This window comes from Chlorocebus sabaeus, chromosome 15 (genome assembly GCF_047675955.1).
Source record: "Chlorocebus sabaeus isolate Y175 chromosome 15, mChlSab1.0.hap1, whole genome shotgun sequence".
In the NCBI taxonomy this organism is placed as follows: domain Eukaryota; kingdom Metazoa; phylum Chordata; class Mammalia; order Primates; family Cercopithecidae; genus Chlorocebus; species Chlorocebus sabaeus.
Window position 1 is genome coordinate 4,622,096 of NC_132918.1, and position 15,436 is coordinate 4,637,531.

Sequence of the window (15,436 nt, forward strand, 5' to 3'; positions counted from 1 at the left end):
TTAAGAGGCACAGAACAAAGCAGGCAAGCTCATCATTTGCCTGATAGCAAAGATTCTGAAACATCAAATTAATGAAACAGCAGATCTAAGATAGTTGGCTTGAGGGGATTTGGTCACTTTCCACTTTCCTGGTTTGACTAATAATTAAATGCCAAAATGTAATTTTTCAAATCTTTTTTTTATTTTTAGACAGAATCTCACTGTTGACCAGGCTGGAGTGCAGTGGCATGATCATGGCTCACTGCAGCCTCGACCTCCCCGGCTTAAGCAATTCTCTCACCTCAGCCCCCCAAGTAGCTGGGACTACACATGTGCACCACCACACCCTGCTAATTCTTGTAGAGATAGGGTTTCACTGTGTTGCCCAGACTGGTCCTGAACTCCTCGGCTCAAGCAATCTGCCCATTTCAGCCTCCTAAAGTGCTGAGATTACAGGTGTGAGCCACCTCACCCAGCCTAATCTTTCAAATTTTAATAAAATGTGTTATTTCTCCGATAGTCATGAGAAGAAAGTATATGTTGTTCTCCTACATAGGAAGGAAAAATGAACTTTATAAGCTGACAGAAAAAAAGCCTAATGATTTCAGTGACAGAAAGAATAATTTAGCTCTATAACCACATCAGGTATAAATGTTATTTGAATCATTCTAATTCTATACAGGCTGGGATGTCGTATTTTCAGACTACTTTAAGAAACTAAGGTTAACTTGAAGGGGCCATTAAAGCCCTTAGAAGAACTGGCCTGGTGCCGTGTCTACATGGTTCCCAGCCTTGCAGTAAGTAAAGAATGTCACCTTCTGACAGGCCTAGGAACCTCAGAATATTCTGGGGACTCCAAGCAAAAATGAATTCACCCAAGCACTACAGGTAAAATCTGATTACCATGCTGGCCACTGATTTACTATTGGTAAAGTCCATGGCTTAACTTCCTACCCTGAAGAGGCCTTTTTGTTTTTTGGAGACGGGGTCTCCCTCTGTCATCCAGGCTATAGTGCAATAGCAGTGGTGCAATCACAGCTCACTGTTAACTTCAAACTCTTTAGCTCAAGCAATCCTTCTGCCTCAGCCTCCTGAATAGCTGGGATTACAGGTGTGACTACTATGCCTGGCTAATTTTTCATTTTTATTTTTTTTTTAGATACAGGGTCTCACTATGTTACCTGGGCTGGTCTTGAATTCCTGGCCTGCAGAACCTTTTAAAGGTATAATCTAAGGTTTCTTATAATAAATTCCAACAAAGCAGATTTAAAAAAAAAAAGAGCCTATATAGTCAATCACTATTCTTGTTGCACTTTATGCAAATGATCAGGCCAAGTACAATAAGGCTAAAACTGGTTTTTATAATTAAATTAGTGTAATTACTGTAAATAAGAATGGCAGTAATTATAAAGAAAAAACTTATGTTTCAGAAGAAAACTATAGCACATCTGTTATTAGATTCTAGACCTGTCTACTGTTTTTGAGTTTTTTTATGACCCGGACTAAATCCTGAATTTTTAGTTTCCTCCAATATCTGACTATGACTCCCAGACTAACGTTTCTAATTTTTCTCCTACCTTTCTGACTTGAAATCATTAAAAGTTTAAAGTGTGCTTTCCCTGAAGCCTTGTAAGCTAAAGTTATACAACTTGATATAAACTTCAAAGAAATCATACAACTTATTTATGAAAAAAAGTTCATTGAAACTTTGACGCAAACAACAATCCAGAAAAATCTGTCAGAATTACCAGTTTACTTTTACTCCAACTGTAGATATTTTGAAAACAAATATAAAAATCTTCTCAACTGACTGCTCCAGAATTAAACTGGCTAATAGACTGCTCCAAACATTAACCTTTGTGTTTGTTTTGCTTCCACAGACATGCCTCTTGCTAAATATGTTTGTCTATACCACAGAGTTAATTTTGATTAAAAACAAAACAAAACAAACCTGCCCATAACATCACCTCCTGAAATAAGATACAACTGATCAACTGAACAGAGTAATTCTCAGGACTAAAAAACTGTTTCAATAAGATATGGGACAATGTACCCAAATTTGTTCCTTTCCATTTGTTTTAATCTATGATTTTCTCTCTTCTGCCAAACTCTTATGTCAAAACCTCTAACCTAAATCTCTCCAGAGCTACCCATCTGGCTTTTAATATGTGAAACTTTCTGAAAGTAAAGTTTCAAAGGGGGCACCGAACAATCAAAATACATCTCCCAGAAATACTGAGGATTGTTAAAGACAATGAAAATGCAGGGGAACCCTCTGCCCCCACCTCTACCTGCCTGATGGCAGGACACACATTCTTTACTGGAGACAGCACTTGCTTATTGGCCCAGAGAAGGCACCAGCAGATACCAGCGGAATCTGGGAACAAATTTTACTCTCTCTCCACACGTTTCCACCTTTTACTAGGCTGGAACTGCTCTTTCCTGTCTTGTCACTATGTAAGATTTAAGGCTTTTTGTTAAAATACTGTTTAAGCAAAGCCCCTAAGTCACTGCCTTGAGAGAGATACTTTTGAACTGAGGTCTGTCCCACAAGATGGGTACATCACACATTAGTAAGCTTCTATTTGTTTTTCTTTCGTTAATCTGAGTTTTGTTTTCAGTAGAGTGTGTAAACTAAGAACCCAAAAAGGAAAAAATAAAATGTTTTTTTCCCTAAAATGACTTTGCAGCTCTTACTACATATAAGTAAACTGCTCTCAAGAAAACAATGTGGATGAAGAGGGAGGAACAGGTATGTGAAGGGAAGAATGAAAATATGAACAAATAGTTCAGCACTGCTCAGGAATAGAGAAGAGAACAGATATGGGAAGATGGAAGAAAATGCTGCTGGCCAGGTGGGCCTGAATCCTTTTGTACCAAGAAGGGCCCTGTATACAAGGAAAACTGGATTTCACCTTAGGTAATGGGAACTGAAAAAGCTTTAAGAAAGTGGCAGAGAACATTATCATTATCTGCCTGTTCAAAAAGGGAAAACGAAGCCAGGCTGGTTATGAAAGTGCCACCGCAAAGATGATGATGGTAAGAGAAATCTAGCATGGCTGACTCTGTCTTGTGACAAGCCTCATAGGCTGGCTGTCCTCGCTCATTCCTGGGCACAGGCCAAGCTAACCATGAGTGGAATTTAGTTTACAGTTTAACTTTGAAGCAAGGATGATAACAGTCCCCCTAAAACTAACCCCCTCCTTGCTCAGGGACCAAAACCACCTTTGTAAGACAAATGAAAGACTACAAGATTGGGATTATCGGAAGAGCCTGAATTCTGCTAAAATATAGGTGTAGCTAAATGATAGCCAGCCGTTGTAACCTAGCTTGCCTTTCTATAATCCCTTGCTGCTCAAAGCGTCATATGGCCAGATATCATAAGATTTGTGACTTCCCCAACTGCTCCTATAGATAACACCACTATTGTAGAACCTAAAATTGGTCTTTGGAGATGTTTTCAGACTTTTGCATTCTGGCCATCTTCTGTCTCTAACCAGACCTGGAACTCATGACTAAAGCGGTCCTGTGGCCCCCACCAAGAGGCAGACTCAACACATAAGGACCATTTTCCATACTACAATGATTTCATCTCCAACCAGTCAGCAGTGCCCATTCCCTAGCTCCTTGCCCACCAAATTATCCATAAAAGCCCTAGCCTCTGAGTTCTCCAGGAAACTGACTTAAGTAATAAGTTATTACACAAGCCCTCCCATGTGGCTATCTGTGTTAATTAATCTCTTTCTCTATTATAATATTATGGTGTCAGGGAATTGGTTTTTCTGTGTAGCAGGAAGAAACTGTTGGGAGATTACAGTTGGGAAACCAGCAAAAGAAACCAGAGGAGGGATGCTGAGTGCCTAAACTAGCGCAGTGGGGGTAAAGACGAGAGAAAAAATCACATAAGAGATAGAGAAGAGGTAGAGTTTACAGATTTTGGTAACTGTTTCTGTGTGGTGTGGTGACAAGGTAGACTGGGAATGGATAAAAGAAACTGAAAACTTGATCATCACTCTCAGGATTTTATTTAAGATACTTATACCTAATTACCTGTTTTGGCCTATCTTCCTCCATTAGAATGTAAATTCTCTGAAGGCAGGGCCCTGTCTTATTTATCGTTTTATCTCCCATGCCTGTCAAGTGCTTGGTATGCTGTACTCACTCAGGAAATTGCTACATAAAATAAACGAGTTTATGATATTAATTGTTAAGAGAGAAAATAAAAGAGAAGAGGTTTAGGTTGGAAAAAGTGAGTATAAATAATTTCATTATAGGTAAGTACAGATTAAAGGAATAAAGAAATATATATATGTAATAAACATATATATACAATAAACATATATATATAGAGAGAGAGAGAAAGAGAGAGAGGAGCTGACTGGTGATTAGGAGGTGATGATGTGTTACAATTTAAAAGGCTGAATTTGAGTTGCTGGCAAAATACTAACCAAAGATATAAGATCCAGGGGTAAGCCAGGCCAAATTAACAATCACCTTGGCCACTGTAGGCACTCACTGAAGTAGGTATTTTTTTTTTAACATGTCAAAGTTCATGAACATATATAATCTTCTAATATACATAATCTTCTAATTTTGTATTTTAACCTTGAAATACACTATTTCAATACTGAGTGTCAATATCTTAAAATGTCCCTTCAAAAATATCCACAGAAACACTGACAGATTCAGCTAAAATCCAACGCATAACCATTTTCATAATCTATATTTTGCTCCTGGGCAAAGTTACTCATTTTCTTAACAATGTTCAATTTTTATTTTACTTTGATTAAAGACTTTCAGATACAATGTGACACGTGTTTTTTTTCCTTCAGGAAAATCATGCTATATGTTTCAGAGGCCTTCAGAACATTGTTAACAAAGGCTAAGTCAACATTACCAGGAAAATCATACTGAGGAAAATATTCGGAATATAAATATACTTGCACATTCTCTTTATTCCTTATGCAGCTCACGGCCTCACAAAAAACACATGTCCTTTTGTATTATCCTTTAAGCAACCCCCACTGCATAAGGAACCTGCAGCTGGGTGTAAGCACATCAGGAGAACTCCTGTGAGAATTCATGGCCAGCAGGAATGCACCCAGGGGGTGGGGGTAGAGTGGAGCTTTATGTAGCAGCTGTCCCAAAAGAAATAATTGGAAGAGGATGCAAATCCTCTCTCCCAAGCTGTTGGCAAGTAATTTGCTTCTGGAGGATTAACCCCCTCTCCCCCTAAAACTATCTAATCTTTCTATGTACAGATGCCACCAATATCCTTGCAGGTCAATTAATTCGACTGAGGAAACTATTTACATAACAAAGATAACATAAAGACACTGGGTAAAGACAGAGAAATATACACATGAATTCAACTGGATGACCTATTCTTTTAATAATGCTGTTGACAAAATAAAAGCTACCCCCTCAAAAAACAACCTGATACACGTAAATGTTTGTGTGTGTGTGCATGTGTGTGTATTTTTAGTAGAGATGGAGTTTCACCATGTTGGCCAGGTGGGTCTTGAACTCCTGACCTCAGGTGATCCGCCTGCCTCGGCCTCCCAAAGTGCTGGGATTACAGGCATGAGCTAGCATGCCTGGCCATACATGTAAATGTTAAATTAAATATGCATAAACTATACATACAAGAATAAGAATCCTATTAACTCAGGTGTTGGGGGCAAGAGCAAAAAAAGCAACACTCTGAGATGATACATACACACCAGCAGTCCTCATCCCATAGTAACTGTTTTCTTTCATAATGCTGCTTTAGGAGTTTCATGGGGGAAAAAAACTGGAGGTTAAAAATATCTATTGCTTAAAAAGAACAAAAAGAGAAGAAACAAAGGCAAAAATAATTCACGTTTGGCTGTCAGGTAAACTGTTAGCCGGGGCCAGTCTACCTATTCTTGATGTTGTTTTGACCCTATATCCATATTCCGTACTCCCTCAGTTTTCCCAGTACCTGAAAAGAGTCTAATCCTTTAGGTTAGTTAACAAGCACAGTCACTAAAAAACAGGCTAAAATGTAATGAGAAGTTAGTCAATCAGAGACTAATATAAACCAATCCGTGCACTCTGCTTTCTTCTTACCCTTGAGGTCAACTGTATTAGGAAAAGGTGTTGAGTTTTTTCCCCATCTTTTATATGCTTCATTATATTCATGTTATTTATATATTCCTCATTGTAAAAGGGGCCATACAATACAGAAATTGACAAAGCAACTAGAAAACAGTTTTGATGGGGAAATGGAGGAAGGTAATTTGGATTTTTTACATCTATAAAGAACACTCTATACTTGAGTGTGCTTATAATGCAAAGAGCTTGAAGAAGTGTGTGTACCCCGTACCCCTGGAAAGAAGGGAAAAGAATGGGGTGGAGGTAGGGTTCAAAGGATACCAAAAACAAACTTTATACAAATCAAAACTTTGTTTAAGAACCGCTCTCAAAGCAAGAAAGGGAGAACTTCTTCTTTTTTCCTTACTCCCTCGGCACTCAACCTTCTTAACCTACTTTCTCTCCCTCAATCCAGAACTCAATATGTTACTAGTATTATATGTTTATTTACATTGTGGGTTAAAGAGGCTTGTATGGGTTAGCTTGAGATACCATCATTTAAAATGTTCTTTAGATAAAAATGATTGAAATGCCAAACATCAAATTCAAAAATAAGTTGAGAGCATAATCTAAATCAATGTCTGCCTCCTATGGAAGACATAAAGTAAGAGGATAAAATATGATGAATCCAAGAATTGGGACTCTCAAAGCAGAACACTCGGTCTTTGATATTTTGGAGGCAGATCAATACAAAAGTGAGCTCTTTTTAAAGGCAGAGCTAAGGTAAGCTGGTTACTTCAAGGCTCTTAATTTCTGGTAGGCAAAAGTAAAGCTAGAAATTTGGCTGTGAGAGTGAGATCATTCCTGGTCATGTCACTTTTTGGGGAAGGGGAAAGGAAGGCCTGTGAGCACACTGCCTCTTTTCAAGGTTGGTAAGAAAAGACCATGTGCCTGAATTGATATGACAGGAAAGGAATAATGTGTGAGAGGTAATTATCCTGGTTACGGTTAGCTTAGGGAAATAAAATATACCTGTTTCTCAGTAAAATAATTTGCGGTTTACTGGTGAACAAAACAACTTTCACAGCACTCGTAAAGGGTCTTACCTAACTAACATCTTTCAAATCTAGATATAGGTAACAATGGAGCAAGACTGTCCACCTTTGATACTTGTGATATGTCTTTTTTTTGTACTATTTATTTTAAATAGTGACTGCAATACCAAAGCAGGTATATTATTTGTATTTGCTTTTTATTAAAAAATGATTGAAATGCCAAACTTCAAATTCAAAAAGTTTAGAGCATAATCTACATCAATGCCTGCTGCCTATATAAGACATAAAGAGTATAAAATATGATGAATTTAAGAACTGGGATTCTCAAAGCAGAACACTAGATCTTTGACACAGATATTTACATTACCTAATACAGTTTTTTGTTTTTTTTTTTTTTGAGACAGAGTCTCGCTCTGTCGCCCAGGCTGGAGTGCAGTGGCCAGATCTCAGCTCACTGCAAGCTCCGCCTCCAGGGTTTATGCCATTCTCCTGCCTCAGCCTTCCGAGTAGTTGGGACTACAGGCGCCCGCCACCTCGCCTGGCTAGTTTTTTGTATTTTTTAGTAGAGACGGGGTTTCACTGTGTTAGCCAGGATGGTCTCAATCTCCTGACCTCATGATCCGCCCGTCTCGGCCTCCCAAAGTGCTGGGATTACAGGCTTGAGCCACCGTGCCTGGCCCAGTTTTTTTTTTTCTTTAATAAAAAAAAAAATATTTGGTCACTATCACTTTCCACGCTTCATTTGAGAAAATGCCAAGTTCAAACCTGACCTTCCCCTGTCCTTCCTGCTTGAGTCTCTCCAGGTAGGATGGCAGAGGAAAAGGACTTGATTAAAATAAATTAACCTAAGGGCAGAGCAGCGAATGGATCTAACACAGGGAAAAGTATGGGGGAGGAAAAGAGGGAACTGTGCCACAGAAAAAGAGGTGGACAGGCTCTCAGTCTCTAGAGAAAGGACTAAGAAGTGGGACTGGCGTTTCCTTTCTCCTCCCCTGAGCTCCGTGCTCTGCCCTACTTTCATGTCTCCCCTTCCCAGCTCTCCCTACCTCTTCCCACGTTCCTTCCTTCCCTTCCACTCCCAGCTCCAATTCTAAAATCTTTCCATCAGTTAATTCTGGGAGTAGAAAAGGGCCCAAACTGACTCTGAGGGAAATACACATGATTAATAGGAATTTTTTTTAAAAAAGGATGTCTAGCCTCAGTAATAATCTGAGGACAGAGAATTAAAACACAGATACTTTGAAAAGGTGTTGGGACATGGATGCAGCTGGAAACCATCATTCTTAGCAAACTATCACAAGAACAGAAAACCAAACACCACATGTTCTCACTCATAGGTGGGAACTGAACAATGAGATCACTTGGACTCGGGAAGGGGAACATCACACACCGGGCCTATCATGGGGAGGGGGGAAGGGGGAGGGATTGCATTGGGAGTTATACCTGATGTAAATGACGAGTTGATGGGTGCAGCACACCAACATGGCACAAGTATACATATGTAACAAACCTGCATGTTGTGCACATGTACCCTACAACTTAAAGTATAATAATAATAAATAAATTTAAAAAATAATAAAATAAAATAAAATAAAATAAAATAAAATAAAATAAAAGGTGTTGAACACAAGTGGGGGGGGGGTTGTAATCAGTCTGCTTTTAGTAAACATCTACACATACACATTTGTTTGACTAAATTTAAATGTACCACAGCCTATTCAAGATTCAAATGGTTGAGCTTTCAAAAAAATTTTACAATCAACAAAATTACTGGTATTTTGGTATTTTAAAACAGCACAGAACACAGAAATAACCAAAACTGATATTACAACTGCTAAAGTAAGTAAATAGTTGTTTTTAATGGCCAGCATACATTATAATGAAACCTAAAGTTTGCATTCTGATATGAACTATGTCATCTTGGAAAAATACATGTAAACCATGCTTAACTCTAGGTGTGCATCAAAATATTCCAGCTCCCAGTGATTCCGTGGGTTGGGCCAAGGCATCTGAATTTTTAAAAGCTTCGTAGGTGATTCTGATGCACACTACTGGTCAAGAGTAACTATCTTAGAGGATATTAAATATTACTGTCCTCAACTCCCAATGTACTCTATGTAGTTACAGCAAAACTTTAAAACCTCATATGCAGAACTGCTCTGCCTACAAATCCATTATTAATTAATTTCATCATCTCCTTGAGTTTGCTTTTATTTGATATAAGCATCAGAGTAGCAGTGAAAAGACACATTTCAACTTTCCTTCCCACACCATCAGGAAGTTGTTTAAAACTAAACATATTAAGTCAGAGTTTAAAAGCTAATACATTTAGAGGTAGGCTGGGAACCAAGTGTTAACTTTGGAAAGTACAGGCACCATCAATCTCCCACATGAAGTTAGGAGTAAGCAAGAGTGAAACAAGGGCAGGAGGGGGAAGCTAACTCTTCTGAAACATGTCCTCATGGCACGGCTTCATTATTTTATTTACACCCATGAGAACTCACCATATATGTTCATGTTCAAATGGAAAGAAAAGTATTATCTCAAGATACAATCTATTGTTCATATCTTCTATTTTCACATTATCTGTGTAACAGTTGCTCCTACTAATATTAAAAAATTAAGAGATAATTGTACTATTTAGATACTATGGGCTGGTAACTTAATCTCAATTTATTTCCTTTTGTTTCTCATATATATATATATAAAAAATGAAAGACTAAAGTTTATCAACATACCTTGGGTCAAGAAGACTCCTCAAAAATTTGAAAAGCAAAACCTGGTTCTGAATAGAAAAACAATAAAAATTACAATTAAATATTAAAACAAATTTTTCAAATTCTTCCATAGTAAAGAACTACTTTAACCTATCCCTTTATGCACAGATATCTGAGTACTTCCATAAAGCCCTCAATACGTATCTAAGAAATTCTAAAGAATCATTTGGAGGTTCTTTATATCTTCTCAATAATTCTAATCACTGTCGCACATTCACTTCTCAGTGTAAACGGAACACAAACACCCTATTATCATCCAAAAAAGACCTCTACTGAGACAAATCGCCGAACTGTTCCCAGCACAAGGACCCCCGGAGTGGCAGGTGCTTGGAACTGCTCTGTGGATGCTGAGCTCTCGCTGCACTGATCAGTTTCACCTGGCCTTAACCTGGTCCTCCTGTGGCAATGGGTTGCTGTGAGATAGCTCATCGAGGGAAGGTGGGAGTTTGAGGTCCAAGTCAACAACCACCACCAAAAAAGCTCATGAACAATATAAACAACTACAGAAGAGATGCCAATCAAACTGCAACATGTTAGCAATCAATACGCCATAAAATCTGGGTTCTGTTCTTGCCACTTGCTCACAATGTGACTTCCTGTAAGTTACTTATCCTCCGAGCAATTCAAGTTCCTTATGTGAAAAAAAAAAAGAGGACAGCAATATCTTCTCTGCCTTCCACACAGGGTAGTAGTGAGGGTTAAAAGAGATAAACCTTCAAATACTACAAAAATATGAATATTTCTAAATTCTTGGGAAATCTATGCAAAAATTGTTATTGTTTAGTTTTTTTTGTTTTGTATTTTTTGACACATTCACACTTCATCTGTAAAAAATGGGAGACTCCTAAGGATGAAAAAGATTAATATAAAAATATGATTTAAAAAACATATTTATTTGTATCAGTCTTTGATTTTCTATTTCTTCACTATCACTTTGTGTTATTTTACATGACTTTCTTCTTGGTTATAACTTAACATTCTGGCATATTTTTCATTTTAAGAATTCTGAAAACAATTGGTTAGAGGCATATTTCTTGTCAATCAAAAGTAAACATACTTTGTAAGATCTATATGGGATTCTTGCAGAATTTATAAAGCTAGGCAATAAAGTAAATACTTCATTTCTTTAAAAGAATTGTCTAAGACTCTACAAACAGACCACAAATAGAAAGCTTTTTATTATCCATCATACTTCAGCTTTTTTTTTTTTTGAGACAGGGTCTCACTCTGTCACCCAGGCCAGAGTGCAGTGGCATGATCACAGTTCACTGCAGCCTCAACCTCCTGGGTTCAGGTGATCATCCCAATTCAGCCTCCCATATAGCTGGGATGAAAGGCACACACCACCACATCCAGCTAATTTTCTGGATTTTTTTTGTAGAGATGGGGTTTCACCGTGTTTCCCAGGCTGGTCTTGAGCTTCTAAGCTCAAGCGATATGCCCGCCTGGGTCTTGCAAAGTGCTAGAATTATAGGTGTGAGCCACTGTGTCTGGCCTGTACTTTACTTCTATATATTTGTCTGATGAATGACATTATATTTATCTACTGGGTCTGTCTCTCAATATTCTTAGAGACTACAAAAAAAAAAGAAAAGAAAAGAAAAGAAAACCCTACAAGTGATTTTTTTTTTTTTTTTTTTTTTTGAGACAGAGTCTCACTCGGTTGCCCAGGCTGGAGTGCAGTGGCCAGATCTCAGCTCACTGCAAGCTCTGCCTCCCAGGTTTACGCCATTCTCCTGCCTCAGCCTCCCGAGTAGCTGGGACTACAGGCGCCCACCACCTCGCCTGGCTAGTTCTTGTATTTTTTTTTTTTTTTTTTTTTTAAGTAGAGACGGGGTTTCACCGTGTTAGCCAGGATGGTCTTGATCTCCTGACCTCGTGATCCACCCGTCTCGGCCTCCCAAAGTGCTGTGATTACAGGCTTGAGCCACCGCGCCCGGCCACAAGTGATCATTTTAAATCTTAAAGGACAATGACAACACAGCCCCCACCACAGGCAAAATTTACCAGAAGTGCTGACTCTTAAAGGGGAGAGAAGCTCTGGAGGTTGAGAGTAATTTTGGTAGAAACCTCCTCCTACCCTCCCTCAGTAGACTGGATTTCATGTCCTTCCGTGTACTACTTTAGAATCCTGGGCTCCATTAGCATTCCGATCAAACTAGTCTGTAATTGTCTTGGCTTATTTGTCTTCTTTCTAGAGAGCAGGATCACACTTACATGCTTTTGTATCCTCAGTACTTAATATTTTTGGCCCAGAGCATTACTCCTGTAATTCAATAATTACAGGAGTAATTATTGAATTAATGGATGAGTCTTTTTCTTGAGTTAATGGACCTCATCATTATCATGCTGGACAAACAAGCCTGATACCTGGGAGTCGTTTTTAACTCCTCCCACCACATTCAACTAATTTCCAGATCCTATACATTTTACTTTACAAAAATGTCCTAAATCTGTCCTCTCCAACCGCCACTGACTTAGTGCTAGTCCTCTCCATCTTTTGCCTAGACCTTCTCTCTCCTCCATTCGCTCTCCTTTCCAGTCCATTCTCCCCACTGCTATACAAAGTTAATTTTCTGTAAAATGGATCTAATGATACTGCTCTTTAGCTTTAAAAAACTTCAGTAATTCGCCGGGCACGGTGGCTCACGCCTGTAATCCCAGCACTTTGGGAGGCTGAGGCAGGTGGGTCACCGGAGGTCAGGAGTTCAAGACCAGCCTGGCCAACATGGTGAAACCCCGTCTCTACTAAAATACAAAAACTAGCCAGGCGTGGTGGCAGGCGCCTGTAATCCCAGCTACTCAGGGACTGAGGCAGGAGAATTGCTTGAACCCAGGAGGCAGAGGTAGCAGTGAGCCGAGATGATACCACTGCACTCCAGCCTGGGCAACAGAGCCAAAATGTGTCACACACACACACACACACACACACCCCCAGTAATTCTCAGTACACAGAAGACAGTTTAAATTTCATAGCATCACATATGAAACCATTCCGCATTTGTCTCCAAGCTGTATTTTGCCACCCCTCTAGTTTAGCTCCTCCCCTCCAGCCTATCACTAATAGCCTAATCTAATGCCACTTCCACCATCACCCCCACGACATCATGCTTCACACAGACCTGACTGTTCTCCGAACATGCAGGCTGCTTCATGCCTTCGAGGCTTTTTATATCCAGAACCTTTTTATCGAGAAACCCCTGCCCAAGTCTCTGATTGGAAATCTGACATTAGGCATTCAAGACCAGGTTAGGGATCTTTTGGCATTCTTGTCTTTCTTGCAATCCATCACACTCTTCTTCTCTTGTTCCTACAGCACTTTTCACATATCTCTAGTGTAGCTCTTTCAACACTGGACTGTAATTATGCAAGTGCTTCTCTGTTCCAGAGGGAAAATTTAAGAAAAGGTTGTATTCTTATTTCTGTCCCTAGGGCCTAGCACACTGCTAGAGAGTGGGGCTGCACTAAGTGTCTGAATGAATGAATTCCATGTTTTTGTCTCTCAAGCCAGCTACCTCCTACTCACTGCTCTGATTTCCTGCTTGCACAGCTATTCCCAACCACTATTAATGTCACTTGAGGACTTTGGGTGGTGCTTCAAGTCCCTGTCATTGTCCTATTCCCTGCCTCTATCACTTGTGGCTACAATGACAGGGAGCAAACTCAACATCAGCACTGCCATGGTAAGTGGTAAGTGGAATACCTTAAATAGTGCATTCAATAGTACTTCTAACTGAGCTTCTCAATATTTACCACGCATATAGCTGCATTCTAGTTAAGATTTTCCAAGAAAAATTCTAAACAGCACGATTTCAGGATGACAAAGTTTTGAATAAATATGAATCTCAAAGAAAACAGTGTTGTGGGCCAGGAGTGGTGGCTCATGCCTGTAATCCCAGCACTTTGGAAGGCCGAGGCAGGTGGATCACGAGGTCAGGAGATCGAGACTATCCTGGCTAATATGGTGAAATTGTGTCTCTAAAAATATAAAAAATTATAAAATATTAAAAAATAAATATATAAAATATAAATATATAAATATAAATATATTTTATACATATATTTAAATATACTAAAAATATTTTTAAAAATTAGCCAGGCATGGTGGCAGGTGCCTGTAGTCCCAGCTACTCAGGAGGCTGAGGCAGGAGAATGGCGTGAACCCATTCTCCAAGCTCAGGAGGTGGAGCTTGCAGTGAGTGGAGATCGCGCCACTGCACTCCAGCCTGGGCAACAGAGTGAGACTCCATATCAAAAAAAAAGAAAAAGAAAAAAGAAAACAGGGTTGTGGATCCTACAGCAAAAGAAAATGGGGGAAGAGAGGATCTGTGGATTAGGATTTCTAGAATAAGTACATTATAATTCCAGAAATGCTTCTCTGAAGCTCATATTTGTTATGCACAAAGATCAACTCCCTCATTTCCAAACTAAGAGATCATCACACAAGTGCTCACACACACACACACACACACACACGGTATTAGGTTTGTGCCATTAAAGAAATGGCAAAAACCACAATCACTTTTGCACCAACCTAACAGAAATTGCTAATAAATATCAACTGAAGAAATCACTATAATCAAAACTTCTTAGGTGAAGATTTAATAATTGTCTCTCTACTAGATATTTTTCCCCAATATATATTTGCAATATGTACCTGAAGTTTTTTAATGACCGTTTCAATATGTCCAGAAAAGTGGGTGGCAACCAGCTCCGCAGCTTTACAGGGCTTCAGGGACACAAGTTCCTGGAGTTAAAGGAAAAGACAAAGCCATCTTTAATTGCTCATTTAACCAGCATATCCACAGATGTGAGGCATGATTACCTACCTCAATATAGTTGCAAGCTTCCATACTGCATTTCAGCAGACCTTGATATAGGGCCTCAATTTAAAGGGCACTTTGCAAATGAGCAAAATTAGAAATGTGTCATGTAAAAAAAAAAAAAATCAAAATTTAATTTAAAGAAAGGTAATTCAGAACTCTTAGAAAATGAAAGCACTGTAGAATTCTGGATTTCAGCCATGATATCTGCAGGAGAAACAGAAGGAACAAAAGCTTCCCAAGTTCCCTGTCAATGCATTTCACCCTGGAGCTTAAAGTAATAACGTGAAGAAATGAGAAAGTATAGTTGTAATTTATCTGGCTAAGAATTTTAAAACTTTACTTCTGGTGCCCAGTGGATTTAGAAACTGCAAGCATTTTAAGAAATAAACTTCAGGTCTTAAATTTTACATGAAAGTAAAATGTTGACCACTTTTAATCAAACATTGTTAATAAAATCTATTTGTCAAATATAAGACTTTTAATTTGACCTCCCCTTGGACTTTCCTGGACACTACTGGCTATCCTTTTCTTTTTAAAACTCTCTTCTTACTTGGTTTCTGTCACCTAATACTCTACCTTTCCAATTTACCTTCTCTGTGGGGACACTGTGATCAAACACAACCATGATACACGGCTAAAACACAAAGACCAAATGTAGACCAAAATACTGTATTATTAAATAAAACTCAGACAAGCTACTATGACTACAACATTCACAATGTATCTCGTAATTATCGTGTTA

At 38.8% G+C, this 15,436-nt stretch overlaps 1 protein-coding gene across 2 annotated transcripts in view; it reads right to left on the bottom strand.

Annotated features, from left to right (window-relative positions):
- VPS8 (VPS8 subunit of CORVET complex) overlaps positions 1-15,436 on the bottom strand; it is a 251,664-nt gene that overhangs the window by 113,410 nt on the left and 122,818 nt on the right. For both annotated transcript variants that reach the window (XM_007971871.3, XM_073023385.1), the window contains exons 34-35: positions 14,526-14,615; positions 9,830-9,876 (exon numbers count right to left, since the gene is read on the bottom strand). In XM_007971871.3, coding sequence (XP_007970062.3) covers positions 9,830-9,876; positions 14,526-14,615 — 137 coding nt within the window. The remainder of the gene's footprint in view (positions 1-9,829; positions 9,877-14,525; positions 14,616-15,436) is intronic.